At 49.1% G+C, this 24,173-nt stretch overlaps 1 protein-coding gene across 2 annotated transcripts in view; it reads right to left on the reverse strand.

Moving 5' to 3' along the window:
- Positions 1 to 14,147, reverse strand: part of rgp1 (GP1 homolog, RAB6A GEF complex partner 1) — a 35,079-nt gene extending 20,932 nt beyond the window's left edge. The window contains exons 1-4 of one of the 2 annotated variants that reach the window (XM_038790753.1): positions 13,891 to 14,147; positions 7,624 to 7,760; positions 5,275 to 5,358; positions 1,161 to 1,310 (exon numbers count right to left, since the gene is read on the reverse strand). In XM_038790753.1, the coding sequence (XP_038646681.1) occupies positions 1,161 to 1,310; positions 5,275 to 5,358; positions 7,624 to 7,760; positions 13,891 to 14,006 (487 nt within the window). In that variant the 5' untranslated portion in view covers positions 14,007 to 14,147. The remainder of the gene's footprint in view (positions 1 to 1,160; positions 1,311 to 5,274; positions 5,359 to 7,623; positions 7,761 to 13,890) is intronic. The other variant, XM_038790752.1, reaches the window with a different exon arrangement.
- Positions 14,148 to 24,173: the final 10,026 nt, after the last annotated feature.

The raw sequence follows: 24,173 nt of genomic DNA on the forward strand, positions 1-24,173 counted from the left end.
GTATTGTTGGTCCGTACACTCGCCATGGGATCGTTGTATAGGAGCTTTACCCAAGCGGTGAACCCTGTTCCGAGCCCGAACAACTCCAGTACCTCTATGAGGTATTTCCATTCGACTCTGTCGAAGGCCTTTTCTGCGTCCAGGGAGACGATCACCTCTTGTGTTCTCTCCCCAGAGGGGGTCATTATCACGTTCAGCAGGCGCCAGATGTTCGAGGTAAGCTGTCTACCTTTGACGAAGCCCGTCTGGTTCTCTGTGACCACCTCAGGTACACAGTCTTCTAGCCTTTTGGCTAGGATTTTGGCCAGTATTTTGGCGTCTGCGTTCAGCAGAGATATGGGTCTGTATGACCCACATTCCGTTGGGTCTTTGTCTTTCTTGGGTATCAGCGAGATTGAGGCCTGTGCTAACGTTGGTGGCAGTGTGCCCCTAGCTCGTGAGTCTGTGAACATCTCCCGCAGGTGCGGGGCCAGCGCTGTCGCAAATTTTTTGTAGAAGTCCGCCGGGAATCCGTCCGGTCCCGGCGCCTTCCCCGTCTGCATGGAGCTAATGCTGTCCATGATCTGTCCCAGTGCTAGTGGTGCTTCCAGGTCCCGTTTTCTGCCCTCTCCCACGACTGGCATAATCAAAGATTCCTCCCACCCGGCTTACTCACTCTTCCAACTTCTTCCATCGGGCAGGAGATACAAAAGTCTGAGAACACGCACGAACAGACTCAAAAACAGCTTCTGCCCCACTATCACCAGACTCCTAAATGACCCTCTTATGGACTGACCTCATTAACACTACACCATGTATGCTTCATCCGAAGCCGGTGCTTATGTAGTTACATTGTCTCTTGTGTTGCCCTATTATGTATTTTCTTTTATTCCCTTTTCTTCCCATGTACTTAATGATCCGTTGAGCTGCTCGTAGAAAAATACTTTTCACTGTACCTCGGTACATGTGACAATAAACAAATCCAATCCAATCCAATCACTGATGCTCTAAAGGAGGAACCTAACACAAATTTAAAGAGAAAATAATAGTCTCTTGCCCCGAAAAGAGCATTTCAATTTTTAAATACACAATCCAACAGACATTTTACTGCCTATGGAATTAGATATCTTACAAGTTACCTGGAGCTCCTAATAGGTCAGCTATGTTTGCCTCAGACTTACCATAAACAACGAAAACCCGAAAAGGAACCCGCAGAAGTTTGATTGGAGAATTGACCCTCTGACAGCCAACTGTCAATTTATAAACATACTTCACTGACTGGCCACGAAAGGAAGGTGGACCATCAAGAGGCACATGTTCACAGTAAGAATCTAAAAATTTCCAGCAAAATTAAATTACATATCATTTCAGAAAAATCACAGAATGAAAAATATTGACTGCTAGTATTACTACTGCTATATTTCAATATAGTGTTTCTGTAAATTATTATTCCCTAATAATGATTGAATATAAAAAGGAGCAAGCCAAAAGGATGCCTGTACTCTATATCATGTAGCATTTTTAAAATGGTTTCCCATTTAGCCGCACTTGTGTGGATGCTGAAAATCATTGTGGTTGCTTCACTGTTATTCTTACCATAAAATTTCAACCTTTATTTTTATCTACTTAAGGTTTAGTTGCAGACTGGCACAATAGTTTTTGAATCAGATTTTCTATTTTACCACTGTTCAGCATGAATACCCTCTTTCCTATGCCCTACAAAGCAGTGCATTCGCAATAGTGCAATTCAATTCCAGTATCACCAAATATTTATGCAAATGGCACACAATATGGTGGTACTGATCAAACTTTATTTTAATTTGGCCATAAATTGATTAGTGCTGGTCACCAAGAACAAAGAAAATAACAGCACAGGAACAGGCTCTTCGGCCCTCCAAGCCTCTGTCGACCATGCTGCCAGTCTAAACTAAAATCTTCTACACTTCCAGGGTCCGTATCCCTCTATTCCCATCCTATTCTTGTATTTGTCAAGATGCCCCTTAAAGGTCACTATCATCCCTGCTTCCACCACCTGCCTCGTACATCTCCTCTAAACCATGCCCCTCGCACCTTAAACCTATGCTCCCTAGGAATTGACCCCTCAACCTTGGGAAAAAGCCTCTGACTATCCACTCTTGTCTATGCCCCTTATAATTTTGTAGACCTCTGTCAGGTCACCCCTCAACCTCCGTCGTTCCAGTGAGAACAAACCGAGTTTATTCAACGCTCCTCATAGCTAATGCCCTCCATACCAGGCAACATCCTGGTAAATCTCTTCTGCACCCTCTCTAAAGCCTCCACATCCATCTGGTAGTGTGGCGACCAGAATTGAACACTATACTCAAAGTGCGGCCTAACTAAGGTCCTATACAGCTGCAACATGACTTGCCAATTCTTACACTCAATGCCCCGGCCAATGAAAGCAAGCATGCCATATGCCTTCTTGACTACCTTCTCCAGCTGCGTTGCCCCTTTCAGTGACCTGTGGACCAAGACCTCCCTGACTGTCAATACTCTTGAGGGTTCTACCATTCACATAAAAAACAAGAGTGACATTCAAATTCTTGAAACCGTTCAGAGAAGAGGTTAGTGTTGGAAGCTTGAATGATCGGTTTTGATGTCCTTCTATGATCTGGTCCCTCCCCTACCTTTGTAAACTCCTTCAGCCCTACAACACTCAAAAGATATTTGTACTCCTTGAATTCTAGCGTCGAGTATCCCTGATTTTAATCGTTCCCCACTGGTGGCCATACCTTCAGCTGTCTGGGCTCTAACTCTAGAATTCCCTCCCTAAACCTCTCTACTTCACTTTTCTCCTTTAGCACACTATGTTTTTGGTTATCTGTCCCAATATCTCCTTAAGTGGCTGGGTGATTGTCATATTTTATAATGCCTCTGAGATGTGTCGGCAGGCACTTTATTATGTTAAAGGTGCTATCTCAATTAAGTTGGATATTGTTGTCGTGGAGAAACATGGGCTTTTCATTTTAAAAGAGGCATTTGAAAAATGAAATGAAATGAAAATCGCTTATTGTCACGAGTAGGCTTCAATTAAGTTACTGTGAAAAGCCCCTAGTCGCCACATTCCGGCGCCTGTTCGGGGAGGCTGGGAGGCGGGGAGGTGATTATCAAAGGGATAAGAAAAGTATCTAGAAGTATTTCAGGAGTAGAACAAAAGCTCATAGGTACATAGTGTCAAATAACTTTAGGACACTTTTCTTCACACAAATGATCAACTTATGGGAGACTTTCAGATAAAGGATTGGTGACAAAAAAGCTTGGAATGGGGGGGGGGGCGGTCCTTTGGAGTTTTCTGGATGGCACAAAAAAACAAATTGGTCAAATGGCCTTGATTCAGATCCAGGATGCGACCACTCAACAAACATTAACAAAAATTCTTTTGAGATTTTATAAACAGGAGTACAGCATACATGAGTGATCCAAAGATGTGCAGGTTAGGTGGATTGGCGATGATAAATTGCCCTTAGTGACCAAAAAAAGTTAGGAGGGGTTATTGGGTTACGGGGATAGGGTGGAAGTGAGGGCTTAAATGGGTCGGTGCAGACTCCATGGGCCGAATGGCCTCCTTCTGCACTGTATGTTCTATGTTCTTATGATGATCAAGTTGCATGTGTACTATGGTTAGGACTTTGCAACAGTGGCACTGGGTGCTCCATTCTAGAAAGTACATTAAAACAAAAGAACTTACGTTACAGAGATTCAGCAAGATGATGCCCGACACTCAAGATACTGATATTACATCCACTACAACAGAGAAAGCCAAGAAAAAAATTTAAAATAAGGAAGGGCTTTGATAAGAATGAATAAGGAAAGAGCATCTCCACTGGTTGGGAATTAGTAATACATGGGTCATCAATTTAAAATTGCTACGAGAGTGAGAAGGGTTAGGAGAAATTTCATTACACCATTGAATGCATTGCTAAGGAATAGTGGCATCAGAGATCACTGTCTCTTTTTAAGGAAATCGAGTTAAATTGAGTTATGAGGTACAAAGCAGGGCACTGGGTTTAATTTTGAACTGTTTTGGCAAAAAAGTCAGCACAGACAATACGTTGAATGGTCCCCTACTATGATATAAACTGATATGTTCAGTAACTTATGGCTTTTGTCTCTCCTCCTCTTAATATTACCATTGGGTACACTATGGCCAACAGACTGTTCCGCCTCAGCCCCCTCTCCCATAACCCTTGATTCTCTTACTGTTTAAAATCTGTCTGTCTCAGCCTTGAACATACTTATGACCCATCCTCTACAGCTCGCTGCAGTAAAGAATTCCACAGATTCACTACCTTCCAAGAGAAGAAATTCCTGCACATCTCTGTTTTAAATGGGTAATGCCTTACTCCGAGATTACACTCTCTGATCCTAGACAAAAATTGTCCACATGAGAGGGTGGCAGAGTGATAATGTCACTGGGTTGGTAATCCAGAGGCCCAGGCTAATCCAGCTTCCCATGGAAGCCGGTAGAATTCAAAGTCAATTAATAAAAAATTTTGGAAGAGCTAGTCTAAGTAATGCTGACCATGAAACGATTATTGGTTCACTAAAGTCCTGTTTTGGGCGGCACATTGGCACAGTATATTGCACTGCTGCCTTCCCACACCAGGGACCCAGATTCAATTCTGACCTTGGGTGCTGTCTGTGTGGAATTTGCACATTCTCCGGGTGTCTGCGTGGGTTGCCTCAGAGTTTTCCACTTTCCTCCCACAGTCCAAAGATGTGCAGGTTTGGTGGATGGCCATGTTAAATTGCCCCTGAGTGTCCAACGGTTGAGCTGGGTTTCAGGGATGGGGCAGGGTATTGGGCCACGGTAGGGTGCTTTTTCAAAGGATTGGTACAAACTCAATGGGCCGAATGGCCTCCTTCTGCACCATAGGGAGTCTATAGACTCTCCAACATGGGGAAACAACCTCTCAGTATCTACCCTATCAAGCCCCCTGAGAATCCTATATGTCTCAATAGGGTTGACTCTCATTCTTCTAAACTCCAAAGAGTACAGGCCCAACCTACTCAACCTCTCCTCATATCTGGGATCAACCCAGTAAACCTTCTCTGGACTGCCTCCAATTCCAATATATCTTACCTTAGATAAGGGGGCCAAAATTGTTCACAGTACTCCAGGTGTGACCAAAAGTGTTCACAGTATTTAAACAGTAATCACAGTTATTACAGGTAAAACGTAGAACAAGTAATGTTCTGCCTCTATTTAAATTGCTGTTAAAATGGTGGAATATGTTTTTGTATAGATCAGAATACCAAAATATGCATACTTACAGGACTTTGATTCACCAGGATCAAGTAACAGGTCACAGAACAGTATCTTGGGTGGAGTGGCTAGAATACATTTCCCTCGCTCACCTGGAAATAAATAGAATGATTCTGCTAAAAGATTAAATTGATAGCTAAAACTGAATAAAACAGGTAAATACATTGCCCAGGGTGATACTGAAACAACAGCGAAAACCTGCGTTTATCCAGCACCTTTAACATGGCAGGTCTGACAGCATCTGTCGAGAGAGAAGGGAGCTAACGTTTTGAGTCTGGATGACTCTTTGTCAAAGCTCGAGTCATCCAGACTCAAAACGTTAGCTCCCTTCTCTTTCCACAGATGCTGTCAGATCTGCTGAGATCGTTCAGTATTTTCTGTTTTTCATATTTCAGCGTCCACAGTAATTTGCTTTTACCTTTAACATGGCGATAGGAAAGAAAAATTAAAATCACAAGGCACTTCACAGAAGTGCAAGAGAATAAATAATCATCATGTTAATGAAGGGTGGTGGACAGAGGTGGATTCAAGATTGTTCTCAAAGGGGAAAAGGGAGGTGCTGAAGGTGAAAGCAGACAATTTCCAGAGAATGGAGCCAAGCGAGTTGAGCAAAAGCCACCAATGGTATGGCAAAGAAAGGGGGAATGCAGAAGGGGCCTGTGTGAGAGGAACAACAGCTTACATTTACATAACGATGTAACACAGTTAATTGTTCCGAGGTGCTTCACAGGAGCATAATCTGACAAAAGTGGACACTGCCAAAGAAGGAGACATTAAGACAAGTGTCCGAATTCTTGGTCAATGAGGTAGGCTTTAAGCAGCATCTTAAAAGGAAGAGTGAAAGGTAGAGAGGCAAAGAGGTTTAGAGTGGGAATTTCACAGCTCAAGAGCTCACCTGAGGTCACAGTGGCTAATAGGGGGCTGGTGGTGGTGGCTGATGCCCAAGAGATCTGAGTTGGAGGAGCGCAGAGTTCTCAGGGGTTTGTAGAGCCAAAAGAAGAAGCATTTATCAACAGGGGGTTAAAGCTATGGAATGAGTTTGATACAATAATCTGAATTTTAAATGAGGAGTTAGTGTTTCTGGAGCCAATACAGGTCAGTAAGCACAGGGTGATCACGTCTGTGATAGTGAAAACACAGGCAAAGGAATTTTAGGTGAGCTCGGGTTTATAGAGGGTGTAAGTTGCGTGACCACCACAAGAGCATTGGGATGGTTTAATAAAACATAAAAAGTTTCAACAACAATGGAAGGCAACAAATGGCACTGCAGAGGTGAAAGTAAGCGGTGTGATGGCAAGATGAGAAAATATCAGCATGATTGATTGGCGGAGCAGACTCGATGGGCCAAGTGGCCTAATTCTGCTCCTATATCTTATAGTCTTATGGTCTAAGATCGCAGAATTTACTTTTTTTTTATGGGTAGCTGGGTTTATGTGGCGGGAGATGCTAAAAGAAGGTGGTGAACACAAAGTTTTAAGAAGTTTAAATGCTGAGGAGCAGAAGTCACTGGTACAGAAACTGAGGGAGAAAAACCATGAGGATATCTTGGCCTTTCGTTTCAGTGTTTAGGTGGGAATGTTTGGCTGTATATGAGAGAGATAGAAAGAGGAGAGAGATAGAAAGGAGGCTACAAAGAGATTTAAATACAATCAGCATTTTAAATTAGAGGTATTCATGGACTGGAAGTTAATGTAGGTCATCAGTGACGGGGCGAAACTGAGACCTGGTGCAGTATCGGATACAGGGAACAGAATTATAAATGATATGAAATTTGCAGAGGTTACAGTCTGGGGGCTCAGAAAAGAACATTAAAATTGTCAAACCTGGAGGTGACAAACATATGGGTGAAAGTTTCAACAAATAAATCGATACGAATGTGGATGTGGGCAATATAATGTGGTAAAAGTAGAGTGTCTTTATGAATAGAGTTCCATACTACACCCCTGTAAATTTAATTTAATCTAAAAGCCTTGCCATTTACAATTTCAGCCAGCATCTGTGATCATCAATGTGATGGAATTGATGGGGTAACGGGAGGAGGAAAGTCTTGTGGACAAAAGTGATTGAGGGTGACATTGTGAGGAAGAAAATTAGAGAAGGTACTTTGATAAGAAAGCGATTAAAACAGAAAATATAAAAAGAAATTCAGCCAAGTTCTCCCCCCATAAAACAAATTATTTAATATCTCACATTAGGATCGATAATGAGCTCGTCGGCATAAACTTTCAAACATGGATAATCTCAAGATAGTGTAAAAGTAATAAAGTCACACTACAAAAAGTGGCAAACTGAAGAACAAAAATAATCAGGTCTCCTTATACCAAAAGTAGGAAGAAGTTGAGAAAAAAATCTCCTACCTCTGTTTGGAACAAAAACTGTTTCATTCTCGGCCTGCACATCATGCTTTGTGTCTTCAGAGGGTGGAAGTGCAACACGACTCTCACTTGTATGAAACTGGCAATGTATCTGAGCACTTGCCCATGCCAACATCTCACTAATAAATAAAAGACAGAACCCGTGGCTCAAGTTTCAAAATCATTTCACAAACTTGTTAACCTCTAATAAGCTATTTCATCATTTTCACATGAGGTGCTTCTATTATATTTAAAATATATAGGTTGCTGGGAAAAAAATATGCTTTAACTCTATCTTAGCATATTTCACAAATTCCTTTCCGAACCTCTGGTCATTTCATCGCTACTCCAGCAGGAAAAGTGTTGAAATAGCCTAATGCCACTCGAACCTAGATGTAACAATAATAATTAGATTTTTAAAATTATTACATTTTGGACAATCAATTAGACAATTAAGCAACTAAATGAACTTCCAAGTATTTGTGGAATCCAGGGCAGTTATTCTAGGTATATTGAAATTGGTCCTAATACTCCTTTCAGTGCTGGGAGAAAAAAATATAAACCAATGTTCCTTCTCATGACATGAGTCAAAGAACAAAGAAAAGTACAGCACAGGAACAGGCCTTTCGGCCCTCCAAGCCCGTGCCGACATCTTGACACTGCCAAGCTGGCAGGAGTATTGCCCAGTACCAGTGTGGCAGTGCAAGTATGCCTGGTCCCAGGGTGGCGCTGCCAAGGGTCAGGGCCCAAGGGGGTGCCAGGCCCATGAAAGGAGGGTGGAGGGGGTTTTGAAGGTTGGGGGGGGGGGGGGGAAGGGGAAGCGCATGGCAGGTACGGCGGGGCCTCTGGGAGGTTGGGGGGGGAAATGATGGGTGCGGGTCCTGGAGGGGGGGGGGCCTGTAACGGGGTGCGGGGCAGCCTGAAGAGGGGGTTCCCCAGGAACCCCATAGCAGGGTATACTCACTTGGGGGAGTTGTGCAGTAGTGCCCATGTTTGCAGAGAGGACATTACCCACAGGTAGAGAGTGACTCACACGCTCACTTAGAGACCGGGAGCCGGGGAGCCTTTCAAAATGGCAGTCCGATCTTTGAGTTCAGCTCCGCATTGCTGAAAAAAATTCTAAGTGTGGGCTAAACCCCAGGGCCCAAAAAAGTGACTAAGAGTCATTAAATAGTGGAGGGCAACCTGGGCAGTTGGCGGAAACTCCCTGAAAATCCCGCCACAAATGAATTTATAAATTTTTCCATTAAATTCTCCCCATTGTTTCTTAATTCATCATGATAAATACTGACTTAAACAATTTTCTTTTTCCCCCAGATGTCACACCTTACTTATCAATATTTCACCCTGCATGAGCCAGCAATATCCACCAACATGTTTATCCGCTAACAACCAAACAACTTGACTTTATATAGCACTATTTTTGTTTTTATAAATGTTTTTATTGGGTTTTTGAACAAAGTATATTTACCGTTATGTACACAGAATAAAAAATATAGAAAAGAGCACACACAAAAAAAATAATATAACTAGTAGGGTATTATTTACGAGCTCAACAACAGCAACTCTGTACAATTGGCAATATTATTTTTAACACACAAGTAGGCATCTGTTTTTGTGTGTGTGGGTGGGGGGGGGGGGGGGGGGGGGGGGGAAAGAGGACACTCAGATGGCGAATTAGATTTTCTCCATTTGGAGAGATGCTGAGAGGTCAGACAGCCAGTCTGCAGCTCTGGGTGGTGCTGCTGACTGCCAGCTGAACAGGATTCTATGGCGGGCGATCAGGGAGGCAAAGGGAAGGGTGTCTGCCCTCCTCCCCAGGAATAGATCCGGCTGGTCTGATATCCCGAAGACCGCCACTTTCGGGCATGGCTCCACCCTCATCCCCACCACTTTGGACATTGCCTCGAAGAAGGCTGTCCAGTACTCCACAAATCAGGGGCAAGACCAGAACATGTGGGCATGGTTGGCCAGGCCTCCTTGGCACCGTTCACATCTATCCTCCATCTCCGGGAAGAACCTACTCATACGAGTTCTTGTTTTTGTAGCAACTTTTAGTTGCGTCAAGCTGAGCCTTGCGCACATGGAGGTGGAGTTAACCCTATGCAGTGCTTCGCTCCAGAGTCCCCACCCTATTTCAATCCCCAGGTTGTCCTCCCATTTCTTTCTCCTTGCGTGCAGTACGGTGTCGGCCCTTTCCACCAGTCGGTCATACATGTTGCTACAGTTCCCTTTGTCTAGTATGCTTGCGTCCAGTAACTCTTCTAGTAGCGTCTGTCGTGGCAGTTGTGGGTACGTCTTTGTCTCGTTGCCGAGTTGCAGTTACCTTAGCTCGTTCCCCCGGCTAGCTGGAATTTCTCTGTCAGTTTGTCCAGTGTTGCGATCTTGCCGTCCGTATATAGGTCCCTGACTGTCAGTGCCCCTCCATCCTGTCCCCACTTTTTACAGGTGGTGTCAGTCAGCGCTGGTGTGAACCCATGGTTGTTGCAGATGGGAGCTTTGTCCGACATTTTGGTCAGGCCAAATTGCTGCCGTAGTTGGTTCCAGGATTGGAGGATGGCTATCACCACCGGGCTGTTTTTTTGGGTGGGGATGAGAGTGCCGCCATGGCGAGGTCCCGAAGGCAGGTCCCGTTGCAGGAGGTTTCTTCTGCGCGTACCCACTCGGCTTCAGGCTCCTTGATCCATTCCCTTATTCGCTCGGCTGTCGCCACCCAGGGTTGAATTGTAGGTTTGGGAGGGCTAGCCCCCCCTCCCCCCCCCCCCACTCCTTGGATTTTGTTTTTTGTAGGACCTTCTTTGAGATCCCACCCCCATACGAACGCCATGATTAGTTTGTCTAGTGCTTTGAAAAAGGCCTTGGGGATGTAGATTGGGATGCATCTGAATAGGAAGAGGTACCTGGGCAGTACGTTCATTTTGGTCGTCTGGACTCTCCCCGCGAGGGAGAGTGGGAGTGTGGTCCATCTTTGCAGGGCCCTTTTTTACTTCCTCTGTCAGACTGGTGAGGTTCCATTTGTGGATCCCCAGGTAGCAGAATTTGTGTCGGGCTTGTTTAAACAGCAGTCCCGTTCGTGCTGACTCCCTACTTGTAGGTGTAGTGGGAAGACCTCGCTTTTGCTCATGTTGAGTTTGCAACCCGAGAAGGCGCCAAACTCTTTCAGGAGCGCGATGATTCCGTCCATGCTGCTTTGGGAGTCCGAAATGTAGAGGAGCAGGTTATCTGCCTAAAGTGAGACTCTGTGCCCTCTGCCGCCCCTTCGGATCCCCCTCCAGCTTTTTGCTGCTCTGAGAGCATTTGCTAATGGCTCGATCACTAGAGCGAACAGCAGCGGGGACAGTGGGCATCCTTGTCTGGCGCCCCTGTGCAGCTGCTGGTATCGGGAGTTGGTGCTGTTGGTCCGTACGCTCGCCATGGGAGCGTTGTATAGGAGATTTACCCACGAGGTGAACCATGTTCGAAGCCCAAACCGCTCCAGTACTTCTGAGGTATTTCCATTCGACCCTTTTCTGCGTCTAGGGAGACAATCACCTTTGATATTAATATAGCACTATTAACATTTTTTTCTCTTTCATGGAATGTAGGTCCCTAAATGCCCATCCCTAATTGCCCTTGTGAAGGTGATAGAGAGCAGCTTCAATGAGCCGTTGTAGTCCATATGTTGTAGATACTCCGCAGTGCTGTTAGGGAGTTCCAGGATTTTGACCCAGCAACAGTGAACCGGTGATATAGTTCCAAGTCAAGATGGTGAGAGATTTGGAGAGGAATTTGCAGGTGGATGATGTTCCCATTAAGTTGCTGCCCTGGTCTTCTAGGCGGTAAAGGTTGCAGGTTTCGATGGTGCTTTTGAAGGAGTTTAGGCGAGTTGCTGCAATGCATCTTCGAATCATAGAATTTACAGTGCCGAAGGAAGCCATTCGTCCCATCGAGTCTGCACCGGGCCTTGGAAAGAGCACCCTACTTAAGCCCCCGCCTCCACCCTATTCCCATAAACCCAGTCACCCAACCTAACCTTTTAGACACTAAGGGGCAATTTGGCATTGCAAATCCACCGAATCTACACATATGTTGCATACAGTACACACAGCAGCCCACTGTGCATCAATGGTGGAGGCACTGAATGTTGATGGATGGGGTGCCGATCAAACAGACTGATTTCATAGAACCATGGAATCCCTGCAGTACAGGAAGCCATTCAGCCCATCGAGACTGCACCGACCCTTGGAAAGAGCACCCTACCTAGGCCATATCTCCCGCCCTATCCCCGTAACCCCATCCAATCTTTGGACACTTGGGGGCAATTTATCATGGTCAATCCACCTAACTGGCACACCTTTGGATTGTGTAAGGAAACCGGAGTACTCGGAGGAAACCCACACAGACACGAGGAGAACGTGCAAACTCCACACAGATGGTCAACCGAGGTCGGAAACGAACCTGGATCCCTGGTGCTGTGAGCAGCAGTGTTAAACACTGTGCCACCATGCCGTCCCCTTTGTCATGGATGTACCTTAATTTTGCAAGGCTACTTGATGTAATAGTCAGTCAAACATTGCCTTAATGTTAAGGTCAGTCACTCTCCCCACCCATCTTCAGTTCAGCTCTTTTATCCACATTTGGACCAAGGCTGTAATGAGGTCAGGAGATGAGCGGCTCTGGTGCAACGCTAACAGAGCATCAGTGCGCAGGTTATTGCTCTGTTACTTGATAGTACTGTCGACAACACCGTCTATAATTTTGCTGATAATCGAGAGTAGACTCATGGGGCAGCAACTGACCAGATTGTAATTTTCCACATTGTCAGATAAGTATCAGCATTGTAATCATACTGGAACAGCTTGGCTAAGGGTGCAGCTAACTCTAGAGCTCAAGTCTTTAGTACTACAGCATCCAGTGCCTTCAGCCATTTCTTGGTGTCACGTGGAGTGAGTCGAGTTGGCTGAAGACGAGCACCTGTGATGCTGTGGACGTCCGGAGGAGGCAAGAACATAATAAAACATCCTGATGCGACCATCAATTCACACGAGACAGAAAATTGAAGTGAACAGAGGCTTTAATTGACTAGAACAGTGCCTGCCTGCGACTGCTCTGCAAGTGAGAGCTACCTACAGGGCAGCTGCTCTTTATACCTCCCCTCAAGGGGGCGGAGCCCACAAGGGCACCAACATGATACAATCAGTGTAGAACAGTACAATTGTCCATAGGTGGAGCCCACATGGGCAACAGCATGATACAATGTAGTACAGTGGTGAATGGTTACTATAACACATTCACCACACATCCCAAGACACTTCACATGAACACTAAACAAATCTGACAAAGGAGCCATATAAGGAGATGGGGGCAAATGACCGAAAGCTTGGGCATTTCATAAAGGAGGAAAGGGGAGGCAGAGGTTTTGGGGGGGGGGGGGGCGGCAGAGGTTTGGGGGGGGGGGGCGGCAGAGGTTTGGGGGGGGGGGGGCGGCAGAGGTTTTTGGGGGGGGGAGGCAGAGGTTTTTGGGGGGGGGGGAGGCAGAGGTTTTTGGGGGGGGGAGGCAGAGGTTTTTGGGGGGGGGGAGGGAGGGGTTTTGGGGGGGGGGGAGGCAGAGGTTTTGGGGGGGGGAGGCAGAGGTTTTGGGGGGGGGAGGCAGAGGTTTTGGGGGGGGGGGAGGCAGAGGTTTTGGGGGGGGGAGGCAGAGGTTTTGGGGGGGGAGGCAGAGGTTTTGGGGGGGGAAGAGGCAGAGGTTTTGGGGGGGGGAGGCAGAGGTTTTGGGGGGGGGAGGCAGAGGTTTTGGGGGGGGGAGGCAGAGGTTTTGGGGGGGGGGGGAGGCAGAGGTTTTGGAGGGGAGGCAGAGGTTTTGGGGGGGGAGGCAGAGGTTTTGGGGGGGGAGGCAGAGGTTTTGGGGGGGGGGAGGCAGAGGTTTTGGGGGGGAGGCAGAGGTTTTGGGGGGGGAGGCAGAGGTTTTGGGGGGGGGGGGGGGAGGGGATTGTGGTGAAACACTGACTGACAACGTTACTTGTGGACAGGTACCAGTCAGAGCCACCCGGTTACCGGGATAACTCAGCCTGAGCCACCCGGTTACCAGGGCAACCCAGCCTGAGCCATCCGGTTACCGGGGCAACCCAGCCTGAGCCACCCGGTTACCGGGACAACCCAGCCTGAGCCACCTGGTTACCGGGGTAGCTCGCAGCCTAAACCAACTGGTTACCACGGTGACGAGCCGGCCGCGCGCTGGTTGCCTGGTAACTGTCGTGCAGAGGGACAGGCGCTCGCTCGCGCTGTTCTTACCTGCTGGCCGAGGTGGAGCGGGCAGTCATGGGGTTGGTAAAAGTTATGACACACTCCAATACTTCGCCGGTCAGAAACACCGGGCCCCGAAGGAGTTTTGCCACCACCTCAATCATCCCGAAATCTCCGCAATTATTTCTGAATGAAATTTACACGGATCTCTCCAGCTTAACCCATTTAAACGGCGGCCGATCTGAACCAGAACCCACTCACATCCGGTGTAAGAACGACGGCGGAAACCTGCTGGCATTGCACATGCGCATTGGCAAAGACTTCATGTAAAGCTGAAATAGGTAAAACCTGGAGCTGGGTTTCATGGAGACTGGAACGGGTAAAACCTGGAGCAGAGATTCAGGGAGATTCAGGAAACAGAAATGGGTAAAATCTGGAGCAGAGATTCAGGAAACAGAAATGGGTAAAATCTGGAGCAGAATTTTGTGGAGACGGGAATAGGTAAAACATGAAGCAGTGTTTCATAGGTAATGTAATCGGTAAAGCCTGGAGCAGAGTTTCATGGAGACTGGAATGGGAGAACCTGAAGTAGAACATAGAACAGTACAGCACAGAACAGGCCCTTCGGCCCTCAATGTTGTGCCGAGCCATGATCACCCTACTCAAACCCACGTATCCACCCTATACCCATAACCCAACAACCCCCCCCCCCCCCAACCTTACTTTTATTAGGACACTACGGGCAATTTAGCATAGCCAATCCACCTAACCCGCACATCTTTGGACTGTGGGAGGAAACCGGAGCACCCGGAGGAAACCCACGCACACAGGGGGAGGATGTGCAGACTCCACACAGACAGTGACCCAGCCGGGAATCGAACCTGGGACCCTGGAGCTGTGAAGCATTTATGCTAACCACCATGCTACCAGGACCGGCCCAAGGCACCGGCAACTCGGGCAGTCGCCCGGGGCGCCATGTGCTAGGGGGCGCCAGACTCGGGTCCCGCGCATGCGCAGTTGGGCCGGTGCCAAATGCGCATGCGCGGTGGCCGCCCTCCCCCAGGGCGGCCCCCTCCGCCCCCCCTCTCGGCCCCGCCCCCCTCGCCTCAGGCCCGCCCACCCCGCCTCGGGCCCGCCCACCCCGCCTCCGCTTCGGCCCCCCCCCGCCTCGGGCCCGCCGCCCCCCCCCCCCCCCCCCCCCCGCCTCGGGCTCGGCCCCCCCCCCCCCCCCCCGCCTCGGGCTCGGCCCCCCCCCCGCCTCGGGCTCGGCCCCCCCCCCGGGCTCGGCTCCCCGCGGCCCCGCCCCCCCGGCGTATTGTGAACACTGAATAGAGAAGACGTGATTGAAAGAAGTACAAGGAAAACGCTGGTTCAACTGGAAAGAGTCTTTGGGTCTTGGACAATGAGGAGAAAGGGCAGACATTATGTCTCCTGTGTTTTCATGGGAAGGTGCTGTAGGAAGGGGATGGGATATTGGGGATGACTGAGGACTGGATCTGGGTATCATGGAGGCAATAGCCCTTCAAAATGTTGAAAGGGGCGGTGAAGGGAAGATGCGTTTGGTGATGGTCTCACTCTGACGATGGAAGAAATGCCGAAAAATGTTCCATTGAATATGGAGGCAGGCTGGTGTGGTGGAAGGTGAGGACAAGGGAACCCCATTGTGTTTCTGGGAGAGGAGAGAAAGGGTGATGGGGTAGTGCAACAGATGTGGCGGACACGGTTGAAAGGTCCTGTCAACCACGATGGATTTCTCAGTAGGGGAAAAAAGAAGACATCTCTTCACCATTGTGGAAGGTTGCGTCATAAGAACAGATGTGACAGAGATGGGGAAACCCAGAGAATGAAATGGAATCCTGATAATTGGCAAGCGGCACAATAGTGTCAGGCAATGCCCATCAAGAGAGAGCCTAACCATCTCTACCTGACTGTGAATGGTATTACCATTGTTGCATGCTTTGGAAATACTTTGGACAGTAACTCACCTTCTCACTTCCCAAAGACTGTCTACGAAGGCAGAATTTTGACAACATCCAAGCAGCTCAACAACTTGCAGGACAAAGCAATCTGCTTGATTGACACACTATCCACTTTAAAAATTCACTTCCTCCATTGTTGTGCAAAGTGGCAGCAGTGTGTACCATCTAAAGATGCATCGCAGGAACTCTCAACGTCTTCCTTGACTGCACCTTCCAAACCTGAAACTTCTTCCCATCTAGAAGTACAAGGGCAGCAGGTACATGGGAAGCAGATGCATGAGAACACCACCACCAACAAGTTTCCCTCCAACTAGAACTTAAACCAACAAGAGAACTGGCCATCTCAGACTGGGTATTGTATAATGAAAAAGGAATAATTGGAAATCTAGTTGTGCGAGGACCCTTGGGGATATGCAACCATAATATGATAGAATTCTTCATCAAGCTGGAGAGTGACGTTGTTGATTCTGAGACTAGGGTCCTGACTCTAAATAAAGGAAACTACGATGGTATTAGACACTGATTGACTATGAAAGATTGAGGAGCGTTACTTATAAGGATAATGGTGGATAGGGAATAGAAAACATTCAAAGAGTGCATGATGAACTGCAATAATTCTTCATTCCTGTCTGATGTAAAAATAAAATGGGAAATGTGGTCAAACCATGGCTTACATGGGAAATTAAAGGTAATATCGGATCCAAAGAAGAGGCATACAAATTGACAAAAAACAACAGCAAACCTGAGAATTGGGAGCAGTTTAGAATTCAGCAACGGGGACAAAGGGATTGATTAAAAAGGGGAAAATAGGGTATTAGAGTAAGCTTGCAGAGAACAAAAAAACTGAATGTAAAAGCTTCTCCAGGTTTCTGAAGAGAAAACGATTGGTGAAGGCAAATGTACATCCCTTACAATTGGATACAGGGGACTTTATAATGGAGAACAAATAAATGGCTGGCCAACTAAATACATATTTTGGTTCCATTTTCACAAAGGAGGACACAAATAACACACCAGAAATGTTGGGAATATGGGGTTTAATGAGAGGGAGGAACTTGGTTTGTAACTTTCAAATCTCCAGAGAGTAGTCTTGTCCTGCTGCAGCTGAGACTCAAGGGAGAGAGCTGATTGGTAAGTAGTGGACATGGTTGACAAGTCTTTACAACCTTCAGCAATTATAGTTTGGAAATAAGTTTTGTGATTTATAATCGGTAAGGGCTCTAATTGGTAATAAGAAGGACAAGCAAAGAAGGGTCACAGAAAATTGAAGTTAATCTAACTAGTCGACAGGGAATGGAGTTGGGGCGAACTCGGTGATGCACTATCAATTACGACGAGACGAGAGTAGAATATAATCAAGGCTTTATTACGCAGAGATGTGTAGCCTCCTACAGTAGCTGGCGAAATGGCTGCTGTCCAGATAGCACACATATTTATACTCTGCCTACTGGGCGGAGCCAGCAGGCAGGGATCTACCCCCGTACCTGTAGTACAGGGGCCTTACCATAAAACCCATATATACAGTATAATACAGCAGTGGTGACTACCACATTCACACCCTGTTAAAAATGAGTCCAGCGGGGCTAGTGGAGAAATCTCTACATACAAATTGCTTTTAAAAATCACAGAGAATGTTACAAATTTAGGCGGACCAGTGCCTTGATCTGTCATCAAGTGCGCCGCAGTGCTGGTGGTGACTCCGGGAGTATGTCGAAATCCTCTTCATCCCCGGGTGGGAGCAAGGGAAGGACGGATTGTCCCGGAGCGGGGGCTGCGGTGGGGTACGCCGGGGAAAGGGAGGGTGGCGTCGGGGCAGGGAGGGGGGGGTGTGGGGAACCAGCTGGTGCCAGGTCCCTGAGGGAGACTGTATCTTGGCGGCCATCGGGGTATGCTACGTAAGCGTACTGAGGGTTGGCGTGGAGTAGCTGTACCCTCTCAACCAACTGGTCGGCCTTTTGGAGTCGCACATGTTAATGGAGGAGAATGGGTCCTGGAGCTGCCAGCCACGTTGGGAGCGAAACCCCAGAGGTGAACTTCCTGGGGAAGGCAAAGAGACGTTCATGGGGCTTTTGTTAGTCGCGCTGCACAGGAGCGACCAAATGGAGTGAAGTGCGTCGGGGAGGACCTACTGCCAGCGGGAGGCCGGGAGATTTCTGGACCGTAGGGCCAGCTGGACAGCCCTCCAGGCTCCCATTCTCCCGCTCCACCTGCTCGTTACCCCTGGGGTTGTAGCTGGTCGTCCTGCTCGAGGCAATGCCCCTGTTGAGCAGGAACTGGCGCAGCTCATAAATGAGGATCCCCTGTCGTTGTGGACGTAGGCGGGGAACCAAACAGAGCAAAGATGGTATTGAGGGCTTTGATGACGGTGGCAGATGGCATATCAGGGCATGGGACGGCAAAGGGGAATCGGGAATATTCATCAACCACACTGAGGAAGTACGTCTTTCGGTCGGTGGAGAGGAGGGGCCCTTTGAAGTCCACGGTGAGGCGTTCAAAGGGGCGGGAGGGCTTCACCAGGCACGCGCGGTCTAGCCGGTAGAAGTGGGATTTACACTCCACACAGATCTGGCAGTCTCTAGTGATAGCCCTGACTTCCCTGATGGAGTAGGGCAGATTGCGGGCCTTAATGAAGTCGTAAAAACGGGTGACTCCTGGGTGACAGAAATAAAAAATGAAATGAAAATCGCTTGTCACAAGTAGGCTTCAATGAAGTTACTGTGAAAAGGCCCTAGTCGCCACATTCCGGCGCCTGTCCGGGGAGGCTGATACAGGAATAGAACCGTGCTGCTGGCCTGCTTCGTCTGCTTTAAAAGCCAGCGATTTAGATGAGTGAGCTAAACCAGCCCCAGAGATTGTCGTGCAAGGTCCGGAGTCGGTCCACTTGTGCGCTGGCACATGTACCTCGGGATAGGGCATCAGGGGGCTCGATGAGCTTACAGGGGCGATACAAAATCTCGTAATTGTAGGTGGAGAGCTCGACCCTCCACCTCAAGATTTTATCGTTTTTGATCTTGCCCCGCTGTGTGTTGTTGAACATAAAGGCAACCGACTGTTGGTCAGTGAGGAGAGTGAATCTCCTCCCGGCCGGTAATGCCTCCAATGTCGCACAGCTTCAACGAACGCCTCCTTTTCGACGGAGGAGGGCCGAATTTCGGAGGCATGGAGGATGTGGGAAAAGAATGCCACGGCCTGCCTGCCTGGTTGAGGATGGCGGCCAGAGCGACGTCTGATGCATCACTCTTGACTTGGAAGGGGAGCGTCTCGTCGACCGCGTGCATCGCGGCCTTGGCGATGTCGGCCTTGATATGGTCGAAGGCATGATGAGCCTCGGCCGTCAGTGGTAAAACGGTGGATTGAATGAGTGGGCGGGCCTTGTCTGCATAGTTTGGGACCCACTGGGCGTAATACGAAAAGAACCCCAGGCACCGTTTGAGGGCCTTGGGGCAGTGGGGGAGGGGGAGTTCCATGAGGGGGCGCATGCGATCGGGGTCAGGCCCAGGAACTCCATTCTGAACCACATAGCCGAGGATGGCTAATTGGTTCGTGCTGAACACACACTTCTTGTTGTAAGTGAGTTTGAGGAGAGTGGCGGTGTGGAGAAATTTGGAAAAGTTAGCGAAGTGGTCCTGCTGGTCGAGACCGCAGATGGTGACGTTGTCCAGGTACGGGAAAGTGGCCCGCAGTCCGTATCGGTCAACCATTCGGTCCATCTCCCATTGGAAGACCAAGACCCCGTTGGTGACGCCGAAGGAAACCCTAAGGAAATAGTAAAGGCGGCCGTCTGCTTCGAACGCAGTGTATGGGCGGTCCACCTTACGGATGGGGAGCTGGTGGTAGGCAGATTTCAGGTCCACTGTTGAGAAGACCCGGTATTGTGCAATCTGATTGACCATATCAGATATGCGTGGGACGTAGAGCTGCGTGTACCGGTTGATGGTCTGACTTGTCAACGACCATCCTGTTTTTCTCCCCGGTTTTCACCACTACCACTTGAGCTCTCCAGGGGCTGTTACTGGCCTCAATAATACCTTCCCGCAGCAGTCGCTGGACCTCAGACCTGATGAAGGTCCTGTCCTGGGTGCTGTACCGTCTGCTCCTTGTGGCGACGGGTTTGCAATCCGGGGTTAGGTTCGCAAAAAAGGGAAGGCGGGTCGACCTTAAGGGTCACGAGGCCGCAAACAGTAAGGGGTGGTGAGGGCCCGCCAAATTTCAAGGTTCAGCTCTGGAGGTTGCACTGGAAGTCCAGGCCGAGTAGCAAGGCAGCGCAGAGGTTGGGGAGGACGTAGAGGTGGAAGCCGCTGAACTCTATGCCATGGACGGTGAGGGTGGTGATGCAGTACCCCTGGATCGCCACGGAGTGGGATCCGGAGGCCAGGGAGATTCTCTGGTTAGCGGGGTGTACCGCGAGGGAGCAGCGCCTTACCGTATCGGGATGGATGAAGCTCTCAGTGCTCCCGGAGTCCAGAAGGCAGGATATCTCGTGCCTGTCGACCTTCACCTTTGTCGAAGCGGTCGCGAGGTTGTGCGGTCGAGACTGGTCAATCGTGACCACGGCGAGACGCGGTTGGTCGTCGGCGGTTGCAGGAGATGAGCGGCCTGATGAGGTGCCTGACGGGCAGGGGTCCTGAGGCGGGTAAAATGGCAACGTCCTCGAGCCGCACGTGTCCTGGGGCAGGCAAGATGGCGGCGACCATTGGTTCTGAGGCAGGCAAGATGGCGGCGCCCACTGGCTGTAGGTGGTCCAAGGAGGGGAAGATGGCGGCGCCCACTGGTCGCACGTGGGGGGTGCTGGGACAATAGCGGCGATTGAGCGTGCCTGGCACACTGCAGCGAAATGTCCCTTCTTGCTACAGGCCTTGCAGAGCGCGCTCCGCACCGGTAAGCGCTGCCGGGGGTGTTTTGACTGTCCGCAGAAGTAGCATTTGGGCCCCCTGGGGTGGTTGGCTGCCGCGTGTCGCAGGTGTGGGGTTGGCTGGGGATGGTCGCTGATGGGGTCCACGATGGGGCGGCCGTCTGTGGAGTCCACAATTCACAGGGGACGTGGGCCGTGCGGTCGGGGTCATAGGCCTGTACGTTGCGTGAGGCGACCGTAAGTGAGAGCGCTAGTTTTTTGGTCGCCATGAGGACAAGCGTGGCACCTTCTAAGAGGCGCTGGCAGATGTAATCAGACCGTATGCCTGTAACGAACGCGTCTCTCATCAGCAGGTTCGAAAGTTCAGTGGCCGAAACAGCCTGACAGTGACAGTCTCTAACTAGGGCGAGCAGGGCAGGCCAGAAATCTTCCACAGACTCACCGAGAAGTTGGTGCTGCGTGGATAGGAGATGCCTGGCGTAGATCTTGTTGGTCCGCTGAGCGTAATTCTCCTTCAGTAGCGCCATGGCTTCTCCATAGGTTGGCGCGTCCTGGATAAGTGGAAAGACGTTGGAGCTCAGCCGCGTGAACAGAATCTGGAGCTTCTGGGATTGGGTCTTGCGCAGACCCGATGTATGCTTCAAAACAGGCTAGCCAATGTTTAAAGTCTTTTTTGGCGTTGTCTGCTTGAGGATGCAGCTGCAGGCGATCCGGCTTGATGCGGAGGTCCATCTCTGAAAAATCTCTGTGTAATAAATTGATGCACTATCGATTACGACGAGACAAGAGTAGAATGTAATCGAGGCTTTATTACACAGAGCTGATGAAATGGCTGCTGTACGGAAAGGAGACATATTTATACTCGGCCTACTGGGCGGAGCCAGCAGGCAGGGATCTACCCCCGTGCCTGTAATACAGGGGCCTTACCGTAAAACCCATATATACAGCATAATGCATCAGTGGTGACTACCACACCAGGGTGGAGGATCTTCGGAACAGTAAGTCTTAATAACTTACCTCGGGGATTCACAACCTAGTCGGCATGGAGCGATCTTGGGGTGAACTCCGGGAGGAGGAGCTTTGGAACAGAATGAATAACTCACCTTTTGGATATTGGGGAGTGGTAAAAGATAACCTGAAAAGTGACATCACCATAAAGCTGTGACCTGATTGGATGGTTGAGAATCTGTTCTAAATTTGAAAAATTAAAGTAATTAAAAACCTTGTCGGTCAAAAATCCCAAATCCTCAACCTAACCCGGCTGGTAGAGCAAATGGAAGGGGACTTTAAAAGATGGGATATGCTCCCGCTATCGTTGGCGGGGATGGTACAGGCCGTGAAGATGACGGTCCTCCCCAGTTTTCTGTTTGTCTTTCAGTGCCTCCCCATCTTCACCCCTAAGGCCTTTTTCAAGCAGGCGAACAAGATTATTTTGGGCTTTGTGTGGGCGAATAAAACCTCGCGAGTGAAGAAAGTGTTGTTGGAGCGCAGTCGGGGGGGGGGGGGGGGATGTGGCTGGCACTGCCGAACCTCTGCAACTACTACTGGGCGGCTAATATAGCGATGATAAGGAAGTGGGTAATGGGGGAGGGGTCGGCATGGGAGCAGATGGAGGCGGTGTCATGTAAAGGCACCAGATTGGGAGCATTGGTAATGGCACCTCTGCCATTCTCACCGCCCGTTACTCCACTAGCCCGGTGGTGGTGGCGGCAATGAGGATCTGGGGGCAATGGATGAGGTATAAGAAGATGGAGGGCGCGTCGGTCTGGACCCCGATTTGTAATAACCATAGGATCGCACCGGGCAGGATAGATGGCAGGTTCCAGAGCTGGCAGAGAGCAGGAATTAGAAGGATGGGAGATCTATTCATAGACGGGAGTTTTCCCAGTCTGAAGGCTCTGGAGGATAAGTTCAAGTTGCCACCGAGGAATGGTTTCAGATACTTGCAAGTGCAGGACCTTCTGAGGAAACAGGTGTTGGCTTTCCCGCTGATGCCGCCACAGGGGATACAGGACAGAGTAGTCTCTGGTACCTGGGTGGGGGAGGGGAAGGTGTCAGATGTCTATCAGGAGTGTTAGAGGCGGATGAAACCCCGGTGGAGGAACTGATGGGCAAGTGGGAGGAGGAGCTATGTGGACAGTTGGAGGCGGGTCTGTGGGCGGACGCTCTAAGCAGCGTTAATTCCTCCTCATCATGTGTCAGGCTCAGTTTAATACAGTTTATGGGTGCAATATGGTTAAGGGATGTACAGAAGGGGTTGGGTTGGAAATGTCTTTTTCTTACCATGTCGATGTTATGTTATTATTGTGTTGTTATAAAAAATTTGCAAATACTTCAGTAAAAATATTTTGAAAAGAAGTCCCAAATCCAACCTCTGAGTCTGACCCAAACAAAGTCTTATGTCTAGACAGTGCAGGAGGTGGTGCAAAATCACCATGACCTCATATTCCACACCTTCCACCCCCATCAGAACCGTCCAACTCACCACAAAAAAGTCAATCCTGGAATACATCCTACACACATGCGAGAAGAAGGAGTACTCTCTCTCCCGGGTACCCAAGCCTCCATGGATCCACCATCCCCATCCTCTCCATAAACCCTCCCAGCTCTCGCACCATTCTCAACCTCCCCATCGACTTATGGCTCGACCTATCCATCCATGGCTCCGATACACAATTAAATTCTGCCCCCCCCCCCCCCATAATTAGCTGGTGAGATTCCAAATCCGGGATTGTCCCTAATAGCCTCTTCATGAATCCGGCATCATCCCAATTAGGTGCATACACACTCACCAATGCCACCAGAGCCCCCACCCGCACCCCACTCACTGTCACAAACCTCTCCCCCCGGGTCCCGCTCTTCCCTAGCCCCTGTAAACCCTGTTTTCTTGTTCAACAGTATTGTGGCTCTTCTCCCTCAACTTCGAGTCAAACCCTAAGTGGAACACCTGCCCCACCCATCCCTTCCTGAACCTCACCTGATCTTTCACCTGGAGTTGCGCCTGGTGCAGGAAAATCACCTTTGCGCTCAAACTTTTCAAACGGGAGAACACCTGGGACCGCTTAACTGATCCATTTAGACCATGAACATTCAATGTCACAATTCTCACTGTAGGCTTCCGCAACCCCTCCCCCCTTAGAGTCCGCAATCACCCTTAGATTCCACCCTTAGATTCCACCCACCTGTAGCCACCTGGGGTGGCCACGTCCCGATTACAAAATGGACACATGCAGAGAATGAAGGGATAATTGGACAATGCTAAGAAAGCAAGCAGGTACAAGGTTTGTCTGTGGATTGACGTTGGCAGCTCCCAGACAAGACCGATATTGCAAAGCCATTAGCGTACTAATGAGCTATCTCCGGGGACAAAAGAGAAACATTTAAGCAAGCGATACCAAAACAGACACCCCGGCGCCAGAGGAGACTAAACAAAGGCAGGCCAACGGTCACCTAGGGCCCGCCCAGTGATCAGGCAGTCACCCCTTATTGGAGAAAATCAA

The sequence above is a fragment of the Scyliorhinus canicula genome, chromosome 3 (genome assembly GCF_902713615.1).
Source record: "Scyliorhinus canicula chromosome 3, sScyCan1.1, whole genome shotgun sequence".
NCBI classification, from domain to species: domain Eukaryota; kingdom Metazoa; phylum Chordata; class Chondrichthyes; order Carcharhiniformes; family Scyliorhinidae; genus Scyliorhinus; species Scyliorhinus canicula.